This window comes from Musa acuminata, chromosome BXJ1-6, assembly GCF_036884655.1.
Source record: "Musa acuminata AAA Group cultivar baxijiao chromosome BXJ1-6, Cavendish_Baxijiao_AAA, whole genome shotgun sequence".
In the NCBI taxonomy this organism is placed as follows: domain Eukaryota; kingdom Viridiplantae; phylum Streptophyta; class Magnoliopsida; order Zingiberales; family Musaceae; genus Musa; species Musa acuminata.
In genome coordinates, this window is record NC_088332.1 from 2,207,185 (window position 1) to 2,228,864 (window position 21,680).

At 37.1% G+C, this 21,680-nt stretch overlaps 1 protein-coding gene across 1 annotated transcript; it reads right to left on the reverse strand.

Moving 5' to 3' along the window:
• Window positions 1–4,089: 4,089 nt before the first annotated feature.
• LOC135675575 (pre-mRNA-splicing factor ATP-dependent RNA helicase DEAH7-like) lies at window positions 4,090–21,055 on the reverse strand. Its single transcript, XM_065185857.1, has 15 exons — window positions 20,848–21,055; window positions 20,087–20,136; window positions 18,197–18,377; window positions 17,931–18,110; window positions 17,682–17,806; window positions 14,088–14,185; window positions 13,726–13,834; window positions 12,057–12,234; window positions 10,179–10,408; window positions 9,918–10,097; window positions 8,646–8,717; window positions 8,384–8,560; window positions 7,830–7,891; window positions 6,079–6,231; window positions 4,090–5,977 (listed from the first exon to the last, which is right to left on the reverse strand). The coding sequence occupies exons 2-15, from the start codon at window positions 20,090–20,092 to the stop codon at window positions 4,387–4,389; spliced, it is 3,342 nt and encodes a 1,113-aa protein (XP_065041929.1). The 5' UTR covers window positions 20,093–20,136; window positions 20,848–21,055; the 3' UTR covers window positions 4,090–4,386.
• Window positions 21,056–21,680: the final 625 nt, after the last annotated feature.

A 21,680-nucleotide genomic window follows, 5' to 3' on the forward strand; every position in this document is an offset into this window, starting at 1 on the left:
AATAAGGGCAGCAGTTTACTCATCTCTTTTGAGTCTTGTCGGTTCTGTATCGATTGTGGCAGAAGGTTCGCCGAAACATAAAATAAATATTTTAAAATCAATCTATCGTACGAATAATATATCATTGTTGAAAAATCTTTAAGGTGAAATTACATACGTAACGAAAGAATAAAAAATAAAATCGTTAATTCCCCGTATGTTTGTTCGTTGTCGTGCGAAGATTGATACGCAAAAAATCGTAAAACTTAAAATTACATATATAATAGATAGATTGTATATCCCGATGCCTCTGTAAATTTTTACGAGAGGGTGAAAAGGGTCAAGCGCCCTCCTCTCCAGCAGTGATTCACACGGCAAAATTGCGACGCTCCTCAAAACTCCAAACTAAATAGAAGTCCCTATCAAACCCTAATGAATCCTCCCCTATTGAGTATTGGATCTGTATCCAATTACCCAAACCTTTTTAGATTAGTAGATCTATATATTTAATAATCTATAATTGGCTTTTATTACATCTCATCCATAGGATCTAATAATTCATGGGCTTATTGGATATCCAATAAGATATATGCTCCCTCTAGGTCCAATATCGAGCTGGTCGTGAGTCATACCTGTCAGAACTCCTTCTAGCTTAGTGTATTATTATCTCCATAATAATTCATTCGACTCATCGACTATGGATATACTAGACCACTATGCCGCAGTCCCCAGATAATACAGAAGAATCCAATTAATTGGACCTGATCACGTGATCTACACGTATAAATAATGCAATTTTGAGTACAGTCAACTAACTAGATGTGTGTAAAAATGATCAAACATCCATCATCTTATTGACACCGACGGTCACCAGACTCTGAATCGACGCTTTCGATTCACATGGAGCATTGGAAAATGATCCCCACTCGACGTCTTATTAATTCCACGATGGCTGGTGACGTCTTATTAATTCTACGGTGGCTGGGGACGTCTTATTAATTCCACGGTGGCTGGTGCAGAAGGTCCGAAGACCTGGTGGTACGGTTACCCTCCTCCAATTGCAGATTAAGAGGACGAAAAATATACTAAAACCGTGAAAAGTGGTTCGATCCCCATTTATCTTACTATCATATTCTGTTAACAGATGCCAACTGCCAGCAGACTCCTTGTCATAACCTTACTCTCTCCGACTCGTCCAAAAACTCTTTAGCCTATCCATTGATATTCATTTTCAACCACTCGCTCGTAGGTCATAGATGATGTCAGCCAATTACATTGAATGCTTATTAGATGATGCTTCATGTCTAAGCTGGCTACACCACTTAGAGTTATTTTCTTATTAGACTTTCATAATCATAAGATGTTTTATTATGATCGATTCGATTATATCATTGTCATAAGAAGTTTCATGGCCGATTTGATCATTTTGTCAATTCGATCTCATTATTGTGTCGTAGGATGCTTGATGGTTGATTGTTGTCATCACATGTTAGTTCATGACTGATTGATTGCATCATTAATGTATGATGCATCAATTGTGCTATCATGGTAGAATGCTTCATGGACGATTCAATCACATTATTGTTAGAAGATACATCTTTGGATATTTCGATCGTGTTGATACAGGGATCGCCTCTTCATGTGGTTTTGGCGTGACTCTTCATTGCTTGTGTTATGCGTGTTATTCAATTTTCTCGCTTTGAATTTCGATTGCATAACGAATACTGTTTCGTGTGCAAAGTTTGTTAGTGCCTAGCCAAGATTTGATCGGTTGTGTTATGCATGTAATTTTAACACTGAAAAATTAGCATCCATCCTAGTTAAACAATGCATTTATGTTGAAGCGACTCTCTATTAAAGCAAAGATTTGGGTCTTAATCCATCAAATAAAATCGATCTTGAAGGTTGCAAACTGAAACCATTTCTACAAGCTCAATGCAATGTATCTTTCCCTCATAAAACATCGACTGCTGACTATCGCAAAAAAAAGACTTAAAAGAGCAATGAATAAAGAATAAAGAAAAATACCGTTTCCAAATGAACAGAACCAGCGCAATAATCAACATCAAGAAACCAAAATACCAACAATTACAAGAGTTTCGATATAAAAAAATATTAAATAAAAAAACAAACATGAAATACGAAAATTGGATCCAGCATTTACCCTTGAAACACATCGGCCAAGGATCACCTGATTATGAGCTCTAGACAATTGAATCGGGCTTCGACGGTCGCAACCATAGCTACGGAATCCGACATACAGAGGGCCGAACGATTCCCACAAATAAACCTTGCTTCTCGTGCTGCAAGCCTGATCTTTGGGGCAGCCCTAACCCAGGCATTGCTCCTCGCTTCGATTCAAAGCGAAGGGTGGGATGAGAGTCTCAGAAAGGATCTCTATAAGGAAAAGATTGGGAGGTACTTGGAAGGTGAAACAAATCGGTCGAAGAAAAGAACTTGGAATGGGAAAGAGACGTCGTTCGAAGAAAAGACACCCCCTTTTGTGCTCGTTGACCCATAATTACCGCTCATTAACGAGCAAGGCTATATAAGTAATATCGTTAGTCATCGGTTCTTTTGTAATATTTAATTTAAGACATATTATGTATAATTGATCGCATATAACTCGTGCATTATATCTTCTACTTAGCAAACCGAAGGCACATTGTTTCATCGGTCAAGAATGTTAATATAGCATGCCTTGTTAAAATGTCCAGGTCGAAGATACGAGCAAAATATATGAAGCAAGCAGATAAATCAAGACATAATAAATCTGAAACGTAATTTTGACTGACATAATAATGCTATTTTACGGTATCTTGTCCCCTTCAAAATGTGAGCATCTTCCGCCCAACAAGAACGTGCTATGTCAGCTGATAAGCTAAAAAGATTTCATTGCACATGAAAACCTCTTGAATCAAAGAATATAAAGAATACAGCATACATTCTTTCACCAAGTTTATGTACACATGCTCTTTAATCTTTGGATAGTAATGGCCAGTGATATAACAAAGCTTAAGTAATATGGGATAACTTCATAAAAAATATGGCTCTCTGAGTGTTGATATTCATTCTGATTAGTAATTCTTATGGTACAACAGATACGTTTCAAAGAAAACACAAGTCGCTAGCTCTAGAAATTTTAGCTCGATTCACAAACCTTATTTATTGGGTCTGAGATACGTCCTTGGGCCCTTCCGCACACCTACCATGATGACTTGCTGTTGCTGTTTTGCCTTTTTCTCCCGTTCCCTCTCCTCGTTCAACTTATCTGCTTCCGCTTGCTCTTTTCTCAGATTCTCCATCTCCTCCTCCATTGCAGTCTTCTCTTCCTTCTGCTTCTTCTTGTGTTCAAGCATAGATGTATCCGACTCTTTAACAGAGAAAAACATTGGTCCCAGCTCAGCCAGCCAATGTGGCTCGATTATCCTAGTTGTAATTACTGACCAATAAAGCATGCAGCAATAGATCTAGCATATCTTAAAACCGCATGGTTGGTCAGTGCTCTATAGTGTTTTTCTTCAGGTGGCTCAAAGGTGTTTTGTATTAATTACAACAATGTTCCTTGATGAAATAAATCTGATACACGATCTCAATTCTCAATTGCTTTTCATGAAATTAACAGCCTGGTGAAACTATGATGCGTGGCATTTGCTTATACTAGAACAGGCGAAGTGGAGATCTGCAACACAAATAAATTGGAACTCAATCAAGAACCAACCATTTGTTCCAGCAGAGAGGGAGTCGCAATGTTCCAACGGAGTAGTCATGATGCCCCTTTTAGTTTCTGATATCTACTTTAGATGGTTCTTTTTGTTGCATAACACCACCATTCTGTTCTTTCCAAATTGACAATTTGGCAAACAGCTAGAAAATGATGCAAGAGAACCCACTGGATGATTTTAAGAAAACTAAAGACTTATAACAGATTCCTATATATTAAAGACCTATTTCAGAAGAAAGTCCTCATAACGTATTTGCGCTACTCATTTGCAATAATCATATTCATTCCTCTAAATCGCATGTGCTCTTCTAATGCATGCAACTCTTTCTACCAGATAATTCTGAAGCTTTATATCAAAACATAGGTCATAAATCAGAATCAGTATGTGGATCAGTCAATTGCAAAAACATAGCATTGGTTGGACCAGTCATATAAGAGAAATCAGAATCGAGAAACAAAAAAATCACTAAATTTCAAATTTTATAAAATAAGGATAATGAAAAAGAAAAGCTGTAAATGAGATGACCCCCGCTTTCCATTATTGCTAGAGGCGAGGGGCAACAACTAGTCCGGTTCGACTGATGAGGTAAAGCAGAGGCTTTCAGCACCTTGCTCTCAAAGAGAAATCTGTTGCGGGCCTGACAAAAACAAGAGACCAGCAATGAGAGTAATTCTCAGGCCTCTTATTTATTCGGTCTGAGATACGTCCTTGGGCCCTTCCGCACACCTACCATGATGACTTGCTGCTGCTGTTTTGCCTTTTTCTCCCGTTCCCTCGCCTCGTTCAACTTATCTGCTTCCGCTTGCTCTTTTCTCAGATTCTCTATCTCCTCCTCCATTGCAGTCTTCTCTTCCTTCTGCTTCTTCTTGTGTTCAAGCATAGATGTATCCGACTCTTTAACAGAGAAAAACATTGGTCCCAGCTCAGCCAGCCAATGTGGCTCGACTGCAGTCACACATTGCATATACTCCTTTGTGGTCAGTACAAGTTCATGGTAAACCACGTAATCTGGAGTGTATCCAAGCCCATACAGTGCACTGCTGGGATGCAGGTGGCAGGGCATTCCATTCCGGCAATTCACATATTCACCCACACCTTTCAATCTGGCAGCATTGTGGAAATAAGCAGAACAGATTGCTTTCCTGACCACATCCCACTCCATCCCACATGAAGTCAGGGGAATCTTCAAGGACTTGAGTATGTCTAACAGCTGGGATCTGACTTCCCTTGCCTTCCTAAGGCCCTTCACATGCAAGAAGTGGTCATTGCACCAGTCCCCACGGTATTGGTTTGCTTTCCATTGTTGGTATACATTGAGAAGTGTCAAGTGATCAGATTCTGGAACAAAGAATTTTTCCCTTGCCGCATCGCTCTCCTCTGCCCGATCCTTTGGTCGGAAGAAAACTGAAGGCACTGAAAGCATAGACACGATTGTTAAAACCTCATTTATGCACTCTAGCTGCTCCCCCATCAACAACATTTTCGCAAGCGGTGGATCCAAGGGAAATTCCACCATCTTCCACCCAATCTCAGTGAGGCTTCCAACATTGTTCAAGGCGCCCAACACCCACAGCTGGTACATTGAATTGAGAATATTTTCCTGCGGGGGCGGATCCATGAAGTCAAAATCCAAAAGATTTTCAATCTTTAAGGATTTAAGCAGCAAAACCACATTGCCCAGATTTGTTCTCTGGATCTCTGGAACAGGGTTAGGAAGCAGCTCATTTTGATACGCAGACTCTGTAAATAACCGATAGCAAGTGCCAGGACCAGTTCTGCCAGCACGCCCAGCCCGTTGGTCAGCTGCTGCTCGGCTAACTGGAAACACTTGTAGAGCATCCATGCCCATTCTAGGATTGTAAACCTTCATTTTACCATATCCTGTGTCTATGACATAAAAGATACCATCTACTGTAAGGGATGTCTCTGCAATGTTGGTTGCAACAATGCATTTCCGAGCACCATCTTCAGCTTTCTGGAAGATCTTTGCTTGCAGATCAGCTGGCAACTGAGAATAGATAGGCAATATCAAGAGCTTTGGGACTGCTTTGCTTGTGGATGCGATGAGCTGTTCCATACGCTCAGCAAGAGCATAGCAGGCAGCTTCAATCTCATCCTGCCCTGTCATAAAGATGAGAATGTCACCAGGAGCGCTTGTAATGTGAATAGTCATCGCCTGCTTAACAGCAGCTTCAACATAGTCTTCACACGGTGTTTTGCTGTACAGGATATTTACATGGAATGTCCTTCCAGGGATTTGAAAAGTCGGAACACTGGAACATAGAGAGAAAAAGGTTAGGTTGGCCAGGAGTGCAGAGAGTAAATAAATGGGTCATCAGTAAAGGTATTAGCTTACAAAGCTGACTCATCTTACCCTCCAAAGAAGTCGGAAAATTTTTTAGCATTCAGCGTCGCAGACGTTACAATAAGCTTGAAGTCGCGTCGCCTAGCAACTACCTTCTTCAGTATACCAAATAAAACATCGGTACTCAGTGATCTCTCGTGTGCTTCATCCATGATAATTACTCTGGGAAAAAGAAGTATTTCTCAGGATACACAAAGTTCAAAAACAGTTCATGTTATGAAAGCAAAGTTCTATGTGATTTCCTAACAATTTTGTGCCTCAAAAAACAAAGCATAAAAATTAAGTTTGAGAAAACAAGCAAAAGACATTCAAAGAATCTTTCCCTCTTAACAATTCGAAGATCATAACTACCTAAAGTCTGTTATGTATATAGTAACTAGAAACAATATTTGTTTTATTGCCAATATCAACATTAGCAAACAGTGAAGTTTTTCAAGCTAAGACAACATAACATCACTTAGTTTAAATCAATGCATAACTCAAAGCCCTTGTACATAACGAGACTCTATCCTCTTCGATTCGTCGGACAGGAAGAGCAGAAAAACAATGAGATCATGAATAGAAATAGCTTTATGGGTCAATTTACACTATCTACCATGCAGCAAAGGAGAAAACAAAACTATCTGATAGCATAAGCTTTAGACATAGAAAAGAACACCAAGAACTAATCCATCCAAGCTTGCAGTTAGTATGTCCAGGAAAAAGAAAAAATCCACCACGAAGTAAATCTCTGGATGATCCAATGGAGAACAAGGACAAGCAATCCTGGTTGACCAGTAGGTGACCACCGCAAAAACAAAAAAGGTAGCTGAACAAGAAACCTCGATGATATCTGTTTGATGAAGGTAGCTGAACAAGAGATCAAATGACTTGAATTTCCACAGTTAGAAAGAATGACTTTCTGGAACAACTGTGAGCATAAGATTACAGCGGTACAGCATATAAAGGGGAGTGACATGGTGAAGGATGCAACAGTAAGAATTTATAACTACAATTATCATTTGTTGATTGTATGTTCCGACAGGTTATTTGCGTATCTTCCAAAAGTAGATACCCAATGATCTAATTTAATAGTCAACATTTAATCAAAAACCCATCTCTAAATCTGCTGCGAGAAAGCATAAATCTAAGATCTTTAATCCCCTCAAGCTAAATATTAGGAAAGATATTCTATGAAAAAGAATGGCACCTCATCTTCCAAAACCCCGCCCATCTCTACATCTTCTGTCAGAAAGCATAGTTCTAACTTCTAATATCCTTTTTCCCCTCAAGCTAAATATTAGGAAAGATCATATAAAAAAGAAGTAAGAAACTCTAAAATGTTCCTCCAATATGCTTTGGAAAAGCATAGTTCTATTTCCAACTTCTCCTAAAAGTAAATAACAAGAAAAAGTCCTTTACTAAACAGTGATGGAAGAGTGTTGTGAAAGATAATTCTCAGCAATGAGTCTTAGTTTACCAGGTAATAGGTTAGTTTTATGTTCTCCTTGACTTTTTAATACTGTCACATATAGACATAACCTCTTTTCATCTTCTACCAGTGCACTTGACAATTTACTTATTGATCTGATGGACGTGAACAAAGGAAGTAAATTTTAAGAATATCCAAACATCATGGCAGAAACAAATAATCCTGCAAGCTAAAGATAATTTTCTATGGAATTTCATATCATAGAATAAGAACAACCGATTCTAAAAAGTGTGGAAAATAAGTCTTCTTAAAACAAAAATAGAAACAAAAAAAAGGACAATAAGCATACCGGTATTTGTCAAGATCAGAGTCCTTCAATGTTTCACGCAGAAGTACCCCATCCGTCATGTACTACACAAATAAAATATAACATTCTGGTGAGTATACTTCAATCTAAGATAAATGATACAATTAAGTTTATCACCAGAAATTACTAGAAGATCCTAAATAGTAGGCCAATTAGTCCAATGCATAAGTGAATTAATCAAGAGAAGAATATAGCTAGAACTTAAGTAGGAGAAATCCTAATAAGATTCCATAGCAGTTGCTAAACCAATTCATAATAGTTAACATTTTGAAATAAACCTACTGTATATACAGTGGAATGCAATCAAGGAGTGAATTTTGTCATGGAACTAAAGATATCAAAGACAATAATAAAATGATCTAAATACTTCAAATACTGTAATAAAATGAACTAAATATGTCAAATACCATAATAAAATGGACTAAAGATGCCCATGGAACAAAAATTAACATCGGAAGTTCTAGACTTTGAAGTAAGCATAAAAATAATAGTAAGAACATGAAGTAAAGAAATTCCAAATAAGGTAAAAAAAAAACCTTTATTATAGTATTTGGACCAGTGACATCTTCAAATCTTATGGCATAACCAACTTTATCACCCAACTCTGTTTCCATCTCCTCGCTGACTCGTTTAGCAACACTCATGGCAGCCACACGTCTTGGTTGTGTACAACCAATAATACTACCATTTGTATATCCATCTTCATGAAGATACTGTCAGGTAGCTTTATCATCAGCATAACAATAAACGGCTTATATGTTGAATAAAATCAAAGAGAGTATTGGAAGTGGGTGTTACCTGTGTCAATTGAGTTGTCTTCCCAGAACCAGTCTCTCCAACTACAACTATTACCTGATTTTCACGAACAACCTAATGTAGAGCAAGCAGAAGAATTAAGCACAGTGATAAAAAATTGCATAGGAAATCATGAACATATCAAAAACAACAATGATATCGCCAACACGAGGAAAATTTTTAATGGTGTTACAACTAACATGTAATGTCTCAAATTTAATAATACATAGCACAGTTACTAAGGATATCAAATATACTGGGCCATGCTACAAGTGCAGGGTATCTTAGCCTCATTCATGATATGTGTAATATGGGAGTAGTTGAATTGTTATTTGGGAATCACTCATTTAAATAACTGGTGGTCCTAGAAATCAACTATGCATCTAACAACAATGCTAGAAAATATTTTAAAAACTGGTCTGATATTGATTTTGGTAATCTACGGGACCGGTACAGTACCATTTTGTCAATGGACTTATACCTTTGGTATCCTTGTATAAAATAAAAAATTAATTTCATGTGTACCATTATAAAGCTAAGCATTTTAATGAGAAACAAAGAACGAGAGGAAGAATGGGAGAGAAACTGAGAGAAAGGTGTGAGGGAAAATAAGAAAGTGAGAGAAAAGGGAGAGAAGCTAGAACAGAGAAGGGAAAGACAATTTGTGACAGAAACAAAGGGTTGTTGAGCACCATTGCAGTCGAATGTTGTCAGTAGCTGACAGAGAAAGGATTACAAAAGAGGCAGGGAAAGGGCAAGAATGTGAAATCGGTATTCAACTTCAGCGGTGCAACGCAATGGTGAGTAGTAGTTTGAGTGAAGAGGGAGAAAAGACAGAGGGGAGAGAGAGAGAGAGAGAGAGAGAGAGAGAGAGAGAGAGAGATCAAATGAGAAGTGTGTTAGGAATCATAGAGATAGCATGTGTTGAGTTAGTAGGTCACACTCCGTCCGTGTTTATCGCAGGAACAGAATGAGAAAAGACAAATAGAGTGTAAGGAGAGGGAAAAGCATTTGCATGGCTGCTTTGAATACTGATAGCAAAGAGCAGCAATCTAGGTTCGGATGGATGACTATGGTTGTGAGAGGTGGCGAGGGGGATGAGAGTTGTTAACTTTTGGTGTTAACTTGTTTTCCTAGGAAAGCCTTAATCATTAATTTCATTCAACATATAACAGAAAACACAAAATAAGATATGACGTTTAAAGAGAACCAAACAAAGCATGCATTACAGAGTGCAAAGTGAATATGTTGACCAATACGTTTATAGATATTGACCTTCAACAGTTCCTCACGAACAGAATATATTGGAAGATACTGCCTTTGTTGTGAAATGGACTTCGACTTGGCGAACTCACTTACTGCTTCACCTTTCTCTTTCATATGCCTTGCAAACTTGGCTTCCTCTTTAAAATCCACTTCGCCTTCTTCTCCTACCACTGCAGTATCTGCATCAATCTGATATTTGAGGCAGAGAAAGTTGAGTTATTCAAAGGAGATGGACAAGAAAATTAATCAGCTAAGATCACAAATACTAACCTGCTCAGCTGTCTTCTGGACCCCTAGAATGTCACCAAGTTTTGATCCTGCCAGCTCCCAAAACCGTTGGCGTGACTTATTCATACTCTGCTTTTCATGAATTTCCCTAACCAGAGCAGAACCTTTACGAGCAATTATGGCCATATCTGATGTGGGATCTTTAATAGGCATTACAGGTTCAGCCTGTTTTGTGAATACCACCCTACCATCCAGGAAAGGGGGCTTTGTATCTGCAAAAAGTTGGAACAGGTGCTCAGTAACTTCAGCCACTTGGTAATACAATTCATTAGGACCAAACAACACACATATCAGTATAACCATGTTTTGCCAGAACATGTCAATTAACACACATATCAGTATGTGCACGGAGGAAGTTGTGAGCAAAAAGCACAAGCAGCCTTTTGCAAAAATAGAACTTCAGTCTAGAGGATTCATCACTAAGAGTTTTTTTTTCTTTTTTTTTTTTACTTCATCAAAGATAAGTTAGGATTCCTCCAAACAAACATGGTATTTAAATAAAATTTGACTCACTCAAAACAGTGGAAACAAACAACATCTCTCTGAAAGACCAGCATTTTTTCATGACGCATGGATATTTATCATAGATGATGGAATATCAGATAAGTCTAACGCAGGACAATTTCTATTATTCAAGTCTTTTATCTTTTTTATCAATGATGGCCCTTCAGGATCTCTCAAGAAACTGCTTATATTTACAAGACTTCCCAGTAGACTTCTTAAACAAAAGGGTAGCTTGCTTCTGGCATAGGTATTGTATACTATAAAGAATGCAAATGACATTCAAAATATCTTAGAAACAAGTGACATTTCTCTTCCATAAGCTCTCAAACAGCTAGTTACGTTTATTACAGAAACAAATTGCACATTTCACAACATAAATCCTTTTGGAAACATAGTAAGGAATTGAAATTCTTAAAACACAAATAGTGAATGTTAATCATTAGCACGTTAATTCTCACAATTGTAACCCAACTCTTTCCGAGTATTAATTAGCACAAGAAGCATCAACCTTAGGTTTCTGTAACAAAATGTATAGTGCATTGCACATCCGCATAATTTACAATAGAACTGAAGATGTTAACAAAATGTGAAATTGTAATAAAAAATGAGGAAGAACAATTTGAGCCCAAAGCCAAATTGCACTTAGTCAGGTCTCCATTGAGTCTAGATATGTCAGGGTTAATCTTCCTATTTTTTGTAAATTTATTTATCTTACAGATATTTTCTGGTCAAATTTGAGAAATGATTTTTTTCTATTTTCTAGGTATTACAAAATTATTTTCATTAAAATGTATAGAAATGATTTTTTACCATATTTGGATATATTTAGGTTATATTATGATTCTAATGTTATCCTTACTTTTTATATGATATGCAATACCAAATCTTGGTAAATAATCCTCCATTTTTTATAGATTTGGGTATCTTTAAATTAGATTAGGATTCTAATATTATCTTAATTTTTGGTAAGATATGTGATAACAAATCTTGGTACATAATCCTCAGGTTTGTTATGCCAAAATAATCACCAAAGTTGAACAGGAAAAATGTGCAATAATAGAAAAATATCGGACTTGATATATAAGAATTTTTTCTTTAATTTATGCAAAATCCTTTTGTAAGCACTAATATGAATCTGATTATAATGTGATTACCGTAGACACCTCACTAGAACTTGTGGCCCAAAATCTATAGCATGAACAACAAACATCATCCTAAGAGTTCATTATCAACTTCATATTCCTCCTTCATGACAGAATAGGACACCGAGGTACTCACTGGAACATAGCAACAATGGTAATGATAAAGACATTACAGAGTAATACTGTAGAACAATTAGATCTAACTTCACCATACCATGAACTAAAAGGATGACTTTGCGCTCATCCTCATCCTCAAAGTTAATCTGCACCTCTGTTCCTCTAACAGCCCCCGATCTCAATAGCTGTCGGTCTTCCCACTGAGCATTATCAGCAGTCAATTGTGATAACTTCTTACTTTGGGCAAGGGTCATCAATGTTCCATCCTTACGAGTCTGCAGCATTACACATATATAAGAAAAAAAGTGGTATATGTAAATGAATTTATTTTTTCTACTATGACTTGCAATAATATTAGTACAATCTCCAAGTTGTATCAAGGATAAAGATCCAGCAGGTGATAATGACTTTGGGTTAACAAAGTCTAGATAAGTCAGGAATCTAATAAGCCAAGCTTTTCAACCGCTAAAGACAAATTTAATTAACTAGCCTTACCTCTTGAATACATCCAATATATTTCAGATGATGTTCCATACATGATAACTTAACAGGCTACATATCAAACTTTCCAGAGGTGCCATTCACTATTTTATTTATTCTGTCTAGACATTCATTTCAAAAGCCTTAAGCTGCTCCTACCATTTCAAATATTCTTCTCGGCTACTCAACATAGTGGCAGACAAAACATAGCTGCTCTTATAAATAATTTTCTTTTAATCTGAAGGGTTACTGCTGGTTCAAAAAAACATGTTCATATCAAGCCTAATACTAATGTCCTGCATCATGAGAGAGTACATGTCTTGTACAAGATGGGTCATACGACCACCGCAATATCAAAATCAGAAACATGAAACTGCATGGGGAGCATTCTAGAACCTTCCACTTCATATCAGTAATATCAAAATCCAAAAAAGCTTCAGTCAAATTATTATGAGTGAAGCAAGCACAGATGTAAGAGGTGTATAAAACAGAGCGAATGTGAACAAGGTAAAAGGCCAGATCAGAAACAAGATGAATCTTATAAGCAGGGAAAAAGGATGACCATGTCATACTTTAGGGAAAACTTATATATTAATTTCATAACTCGATACAACATACATTTCTCCTAAGTAGTATAATAAAAATTAAATCTCGATATAGATCAGAAAGACAATAAAGATTACAATTGACTGCTTGTATTTCTTATTTTCTTCTTTCTCCCAAGCCATAATCTTTAATACTGTCATATCAAAGGCTGATATGATGTATTATTGCTACATCCATCAAGTATAAGTTTGATGCTTATTTTGGATAACAATTAATTAGTTACACATACCAAAAGCTGCACTTCAAATATTTCACCAGAAACCAAGGTTAGAATCCTAAAATAACTAAAATAGTCTCAATCCCTTTTCACAACAAATACTAATAAATTAAAAATGAAAATTCTGAAAGACAGAAAAAAAATAACTTGACACAATTAATTAGGACCCAACCTCATCCATAGACTAAATCTAAATTTATAATTGCATTAGTGGTATTAACTGAAGATCCAAAATGCAAGTATCACCATGCTACCCAGGAGTATGTGCTACTAGCCTCACTTTTACCAAAACTAATTGGCTGAACTCACATTGAAGTACTTCCAACAAAAATCATTTGTGCTTCTAATTGCAAGCTAACATGAAGAGATATAAATTTATAGAGCAAAAATAATATGGAAGCTTATATTGCTAAAACTACATTATTTCGGTATCAGGAATGGAAGAGGCAATGATATATTATACCAGTTTCTTTGCCAGTGATGCTTCTTTCTTTTTATAAGAAGCATCATCCCCACCAAACAATGACGAGCTATCACCATCAAACATTGTGTTATGTTCATCTCTGTCGTACCTACAAAAAAAACATCAAGGGACTTAGAGCGCAATTGATACTTTCATGACATACCATTCATTAAGCCCCAAAGGATTATGTACAAGAAGCAATACGTCAAAATTATAGAAAATAAAAGGTGCTCAATCCTTGTTTTCAGTAAAAATCTTAGAAAAGATAAGTTGATTAAATTGAATGTCGGAGTAACATTTTCAAGACAAGTTTATAACACTTTGATTTCAGTCAAAAGAAAGGTTCATAAACAAGCACCTACCATGCTCGGTCAGCATTGTAATCCATCTCTTGGCGCATTTCCTCTGTGATCTCATAAGGCTTAAATGTGGTTAAGGTGCTTTCAGCTGCTTCATTTTCCTGGTATGGCAGATAAACCAATGAACAAACAAGCGCAGATAAGCCTTTGAATTCATTAAAAAATAACTAAGAATCAAAGAATACTAAAAACAAAGCACATAGGAGAATGAAGCAGAAGCTAGAAGGTCATAATAATGAAGACAAATGGTATGGTTTTCTCACCATGTATAAATGAGGCTACATTAACTTAATAAATAATGATATGGCAACCAAAAATGGACAATATTCCCTTGGGAGTAATTAGGCATGAATTAGTAACAGAGCCAGTGAAATGCATAGCAAACAACATTACCAGATTTCAACTTGGTATCGCTGAACCTATTAGACGATGCAACAATCAAGTATTTAACGCTAAAATCTGCGATGCCAAGCTGGTTGACATGTCCCTTTCACAAAGAATTATATAAAAATATGGTAACAATGTTCGTCTCAAGGCACAGCTTTAACTTAGTTGCTAATCGTCTGAAGCTTGTTGCCTTGTACAGGAGTCATGAAAAGAAAAATAACCATGGGGGTGTTATTTGTTCAAAATTCTTTTCTCGAAAGGTTTTTTATGGTAAGCCATTTTCTTTTTATTGGAAAACCTTTCTTGTGCCTAAACGGAACCAAAGGATGTGACTTGTAACAGCATGTTGTCAGGATGGCAACAGCACAATGCAAGTTAAAACATCATGCCAACAAGTTGACAGTATGCAACTAATAGAACCACAAAATCCATTATACATATCCACCCACAAGCTATATTTATCCGAACACCTAACCAGGATACGAAGAATCTATTCCACCAACCTCATAGTACAGATTCATCTCCAAGGTATCATTGTTGCATAAAAACCATTCATGTCATGCCATAACTAGCCACCGAATAAGAAAAATTTTGAAAGGGAAATGTATATCTCACTGGATTATCCTAGTTGTAATTACTGACCAATAAAGCATGCAGCAATAGATCTAGCATATCTTAAAACCGCATGGTTGGTCAGTGCTCTATAGTGTTTTTCTTCAGGTGGCTCAAAGGTGTTTTGTATTAATTACAACAATGTTCCTTGATGAAATAAATCTGACACACGATCTCAATTCTCAATTGCTTTTCATGAAATTAACAGCCTGGTGAGACCCACCTGGTGAAACTATGATGCGTGGCATTTGCTTATACTAGAACAGGCGAAGTGGAGATCTGCAACACAAATAAATTGGAACTCAATCAAGAACCAACCATTTGTTCCAGCAGAGAGGGAGTCGCAATGTTCCAACGGAGTAGTCATGATGCCCCTTTTAGTTTCTGATATCTACTTTAGATGGTTCTTTTTGTTGCATAACACCACCATTCTGTTCTTTCCAAATTGACAATTTGGCAAACAGCTAGAAAATGATGCAAGAGAACCCACTGGATGATTTTAAGAAAACTAAAGACTTATAACAGATTCCTATATATTAAAGACCTATTTCAGAAGAAAGTCCTCATAACGTATTTGCGCTACTCATTTGCAATAATCATATTCATTCCTCTAAATCGCATGTGCTCTTCTAATGCATGCAACTCTTTCTACCAGATAATTCTGAAGCTTTATATCAAAACATAGGTCATAAATCAGAATCAGTATGTGGATCAGTCAATTGCAAAAACATAGCATTGGTTGGACCAGTCATATAAGAGAAATCAGAATCGAGAAACAAAAAAATCTCTAAATTTCAAATTTTATAAAATAAGGAAAATGAGAGGAATTAGAAAAAATAGACCAAAGACATCATAAAAATAATGTTGCATATCATATATTAATTTGTAATGAAGTTACTCTAAATTACTATATTTCATAAGAAAATACAGCATGACAAATAACAAATTAGCTGATGCATCTTATTTATAGTTAATATATGAATATAATATCCAAAGAAACACAAAGTGCCGTGTGTTATATTATTCATTACCTTTAAATTACTGATAAATCCTGAAGGGGTTTTGTTTTCCTAAAAACTGAAAATGTTTTGCAAATATAAATTTTATTAAACAAGTTAATAAAGAAAATAATATAAATAGAAAATGTTGAAAATGTTGAAACAATATTGCAAAAACTAAAAATAAAAAATTAATATTTAAAAGTTTTATATCATTTTAAAATATTTAAAAGATATGTTAAAAATTATTCCAGCAATACTATGTAAAAATAAAAAATAAATTAAAATCAAAATAAGATTGAAATCTTTGTAGCAATTAATTACTACTAAATTCTTTAAATGTGAATTGGCACTTTGTAACGCTTAACTTCAGAAAATGCAATATAACATACAACAATTACTATTATACTCACTGTTGTTAACAGGTCCAGTTAAATTATGTCATCATCATAACGATAGTAGTAGGTAACATGTAGACACTGGAGTCTAATCCATTCTCTGTGGAATATAAACAGCATGTTGAATCTGGTCTAAATCCAAAAATCCAATCAATAATCCAAGATACAAAAATTTAAGTGAGATTCCTAAATCTGTCAGTCTTTCCAGTTTTGGGGCCCAAAAGGGAGGGGCACTCTTTCTCCTCCCTCTATTGCGCTAAGTCTGCCTCCCTCTTTCTTGTCTTGTATTCCTCTGCAAAATTTCTTCTTCTAGGTGCCCTCTCTTCCCTCACAATCTCCCCTCCCTTTTCCCTCTCTTCTTCCTCGTCTCAGTTATATTCTCTCATTCTCTCGGTCAAATGGCAAGATTCCAAGACTTAATGGGTTGGGATGTGCTAGGATAAACCAATAATGGAAATGTCTGATCCCAGTCAATTTATCTAAATACCCAATTTCTCGGAATAAATCAGATCACCCTCAGCCAATATTGATCCAATTATCCAACTATCCTACAACACAAAACCTAGTCCTGCTCCTAATTTGTAAGACATTATGTAATCTGCACAATTACATACAATAAAGATTGACACAAAACGTAGTTAATTGCATCATGAATAAGAGTCTCTACTGTTTATAGTGCATGAACCAAGCTACAAGAACAAAAGACATTCATCTGGACATCACAGTCAATATAAGACTGCCCTCAGGTCTATAAGGTTATACAATCATCAAATAACAAAACTAACCACATACAAATTGGAATTCAGAGATAAATATGCATACAGAGCAAACTAATGCAAGGAAATAGCTGGCATCTCATTCGTCAAAATTCAAGTTAGTCTCTTCCATTTATATTAATCATAGTCTAGAGCTTAATGGCCATGGTTAAACAAGCAACTAGAGACAAGAAGCATTTATCATGATTGGCCGGATTAATATTAAAAGCTTGATTGAGGTGCTACTTCTAGCTTTAAATGTTTTGGGCATTTATCAATATGTGCAACTCTACCTTAATTTCCCAAAGTTCTGTTTTTGATGCTAATATATTCTAGGAAAAAAAACCCATCATACAGGCACATGCAAAACTGAGAACACAATGCCAGGAACCATATAGCACTGTACTTATTAGAATTAAATAGAAAATAGAAACCCTATACAGGTACCTCTGAATCAGCTGCAACAGTAAAATGTAGCCGATGTTTTCCACTCTGAGACGAATCAGATCTTTTTGAGGAGCCTGTGGCACGTATTGGTGTTGGAGAGGGAGCTACACTATCCCATGGAGAACCTGTAGTCCCAATGGTCATTTTTATCATCAAAGCTTCTAGTGATAGTACAAATAAAGGTAAAAGAAAGAGATTTTCAAGTAAATGATATAATAACTAAAATCTGACTTATTTTGTCATACTTGCCTGCAGGACGAGGTGTATTACCGCCCAGCCACGGGGACACAAGCCATGCATCAGGTGAGGCACCTGCCAACATTGGAGAGGGTGAAGGTCGATATCTGTGAGACACAGAATAGTTGTCCCTAGAACCTCGACGTGGAGTATCTTCCCATTCCCACCTCCCGTCATCCCAGCCTGACCTAGCTGGGAATTATAGGTCTCATTAGCTCAAATAAAAAAACCATGTAGACAACTGAATAAACCACATTCAATCAAAAGATCAAACTTACAAGGAGTGTTTGAAGTCTGTTCGTGCCGACTCCTCTTCCTGCTATAATCCGTAGTATATCTGGATCTCCCGTGTTCATCTCTTCTGCCATATTCAACACTGCGATACCTTTGTTTCTCACTCCTCTCGTAATTATCTGAACTGCGAGAATGAATGCTCCTAGAGCTTCTAGACGAAGAGACCTTTCGAACATATTAAGATAGTGCATGTTAATATATACTAAAAATAGAACAGATCATCACAATATACCAAAGCTTATTTCATTTTTAACATCAAATAATCATTAATCAACAATTTGATTAGAAAATGTTAGTTACATGGTGATGACGATAAAGACGATATTTATCTGAGTTACCTTTGGAATTTTGGTCCTAGAGACTTAGTAATTTGTAATATCTAATCATCTCATTCTCTTCTGCTTTTCTAATATAACGAGATATAAAATATGTGCAGAAAAATGAAAAAGAACAGTAAAGTGGTACAAATGATGCTCCCAATCACTGATCTTCACTACAAAAGCACTTAAAGAAACTCAACCCAACCAGCATCTTGTTAATAAGGTCTATCATAGACCACCCATCGTCTTTGCAGACTTACTAGCCCACGAGGAATTACTTGCTTACGGTGGGCCTCGAATGGTGTAGATCCCAAAAGGCACCTTTGAGAGAGGAGCAGCCTTCAGCTTTGTCCTAGGCATTGGCTCTCCAACTCTTCAACTAATATGGAACTAAATGTGGCCTCATCACAGCTACAGATACTGTGGCCCGCAAAGATATGTCGGCTCTACGGTAAACCTTGCACAATTTTGACCTTTTAAGGTGGACCCCAAAGGAGATCTCCGAGAGCAGGTGGCTTTTGGCTCTCTTTATTAGGCATTCTTGCCAACTCGACTAGATGTGGCTCATCACTTGCAAAATAGAACATTATATAATTCTTAAGAAGGTTGAAGGCTTGAGGCTATATTTCTACACAAGAGATATAGTTGATATAACATGGTTAAACAGAACTATGCAAGTATAATATTTAGGATGGCCATCCATGCTTACTTAAGCGCACATCAAAAAGAACATAAAAAACTAACAATTTGCATTTACCCATTTTGATATGCACAGAATTCATATAAGCCGGCATGATAAGATTTTGGTGCTAACATGCACACCCTAAACCCAAAAAAATACCTAGTTTTAACAGCGAGCACGGTAACAACTTTTTTCTACGAAGATAGATTAGGCCTGCTACTTATTTCTAGTATGACATGATATATGCCTGAACCAGCAAAGGAAATGCATGGCAAGACATTGTACCATACCAACCAGACAACAAGCAATTCCTTCATACTTTCTTCCGTCATCGAGTCCCAATCTTAGCATACATACTGTTCTCACTTTCCAGCCACCACATACATGTCGCTAATCTCGGCTTTGGTTTTAGTAAAAATGCATTATTCCTAAACAAAAACCAACTGAAACAAACTCTATAGAAGCAACCCAATACAAGTAAAGAACTACATGCACATGATCCCCAAAAGAATATTCTCGAAAAAGCTGCATACAATTTTGATCTTACATAGTATCATTTAAACCAACATTATCATGTTGTTCTACTTTATTCAGCCCCAAGAGCCTCCACACTTCCTGACCACATCCACGGTCTAGCAGGATAACAAACTCTATTTTTCCAAGATAGTGGTTGTTGAGTTTATATCGATAACCTTTTTCACTTCCTACATTGATCAAATGGTGCACATGCAAATGCAAATGAAGTTGTCTAGTCAGAAGTATACCGATAAAAAACACAAGATCATAGGAGAATGTATGTTAAACCATGAAAAGAAATGGACTGGATAATTAATAACAGTTTAATAAAAGCTGAATATTAATTTAAAGCTCACCTCCATAATAGTTCTTCCACACGCTACTTGTGATGTGAAACGGATACTATCTGCATATAATTATGATACAATAGCATTCAATTAGAAAGCAGAAAGAACCATAAATGTTATGTAACAACAAATTATCAAAAAATAAATAAATTTTCAAACGAGTAAAGAGAAATATTCTATATTCTTATGAATGACCCCTTCAAACAAATCCAACCAAGTTTTTTTTTTCCTCAAAATCACTCAAGAACAAAAGATGATATCATAAAAACTTAACCCTCTCAAAATCTACATGCATCACGATAGTTCGTCTGAGGGGTATTTTCGTAATTTGGACAAAGGATAGAACCGAAATTTCTCAAATTTCGAAGGGTAAAACTGTCTTTTGCCCAGAAAACCTTAACCCTCTCCCCTTCTGTGTTGCCGGCGGCGGCCACTGCAGGGGCCGGGGGGCGGGGGGCGGGGGCGGCGCCGCCCCTGCAGGTGGGCGCCACCGCGGGCGCGGCACCCGCAGGAGCCGCTGCCTCGCGGCGCCTCTGCCCACGGGCGGCGCCGCACCAGCTGGCCAGCGCCGCCCGCTAGGGCTCGCTGCCGCCGCTGCTAGCGGCTCGCGTGCAGGCCCAGCGCCGGCAGGCGACGCCCTTGCGCGCGGGCGCAGTGCCCGCGCGCAGGTGGCCGCCGTGCCTGCGGGCGCCGCTGCAGGCGACCTGCCTGCACGCAGATGGCAGCGCTGCCCCGTAAGCTTAGAAAAAGTACTAGCCCCGTATGCTTACTTCTTTCTTGATTTCTTCTTTGATTGAGCGCGGTTCTGCAGGGGCGATCTAAGGCCTCTTTCTTCTTGTAGGTGCCTTCGCAGCAGTCCGTCGTTTCTTGAGAATCGGACGTTGCTCGCTCAAAGATCCTATTCCAATCATAAGCCGCTGCAACAGTAATGTAGCCTACACCGCGGAGCGTAGCTTCCGGCCTTCCTTTAAGCCTATAAATAAGGGCAGCAGTTTACTCATCTCTTTTGAGTCTTGTCGGTTCTGTATCGATTGTGGCAGAAGGTTCGCCGAAACATAAAATAAATATTTTAAAATCAATCTATCGTACGAATAATATATCATTGTTGAAAAATCTTTAAGGTGAAATTACATACGTAACGAAAGAATAAAAAATAAAATCGTTAATTCCCCGTATGTTTGTTCGTTGTCGTGCGAAGATTGATACGCAAAAAATCGTAAAACTTAAAATTACATATATAATAGATAGATTGTATATCCCGATGCCTCTGTAAATTTTTACGAGAGGGTGAAAAGGGTCAAGCGCCCTCCTCTCCAGCAGTGATTCACACGGCAAAATTGCGACGCTCCTCAAAACTCCAAACTAAATAGAAGTCCCTATCAAACCCTAATGAATCCTCCCCTATTGAGTATTGGATCTGTATCCAATTACCCAAACCTTTTTAGATTAGTAGATCTATATATTTAATAATCTATAATTGGCTTTTATTAGATCTCATCCATAGGATCTAATAATTCATGGGCTTATTGGATATCCAATAAGATATATGCTCCCTCTAGGTCCAATATCGAGCTGGTCGTGAGTCATACCTGTCAGAACTCCT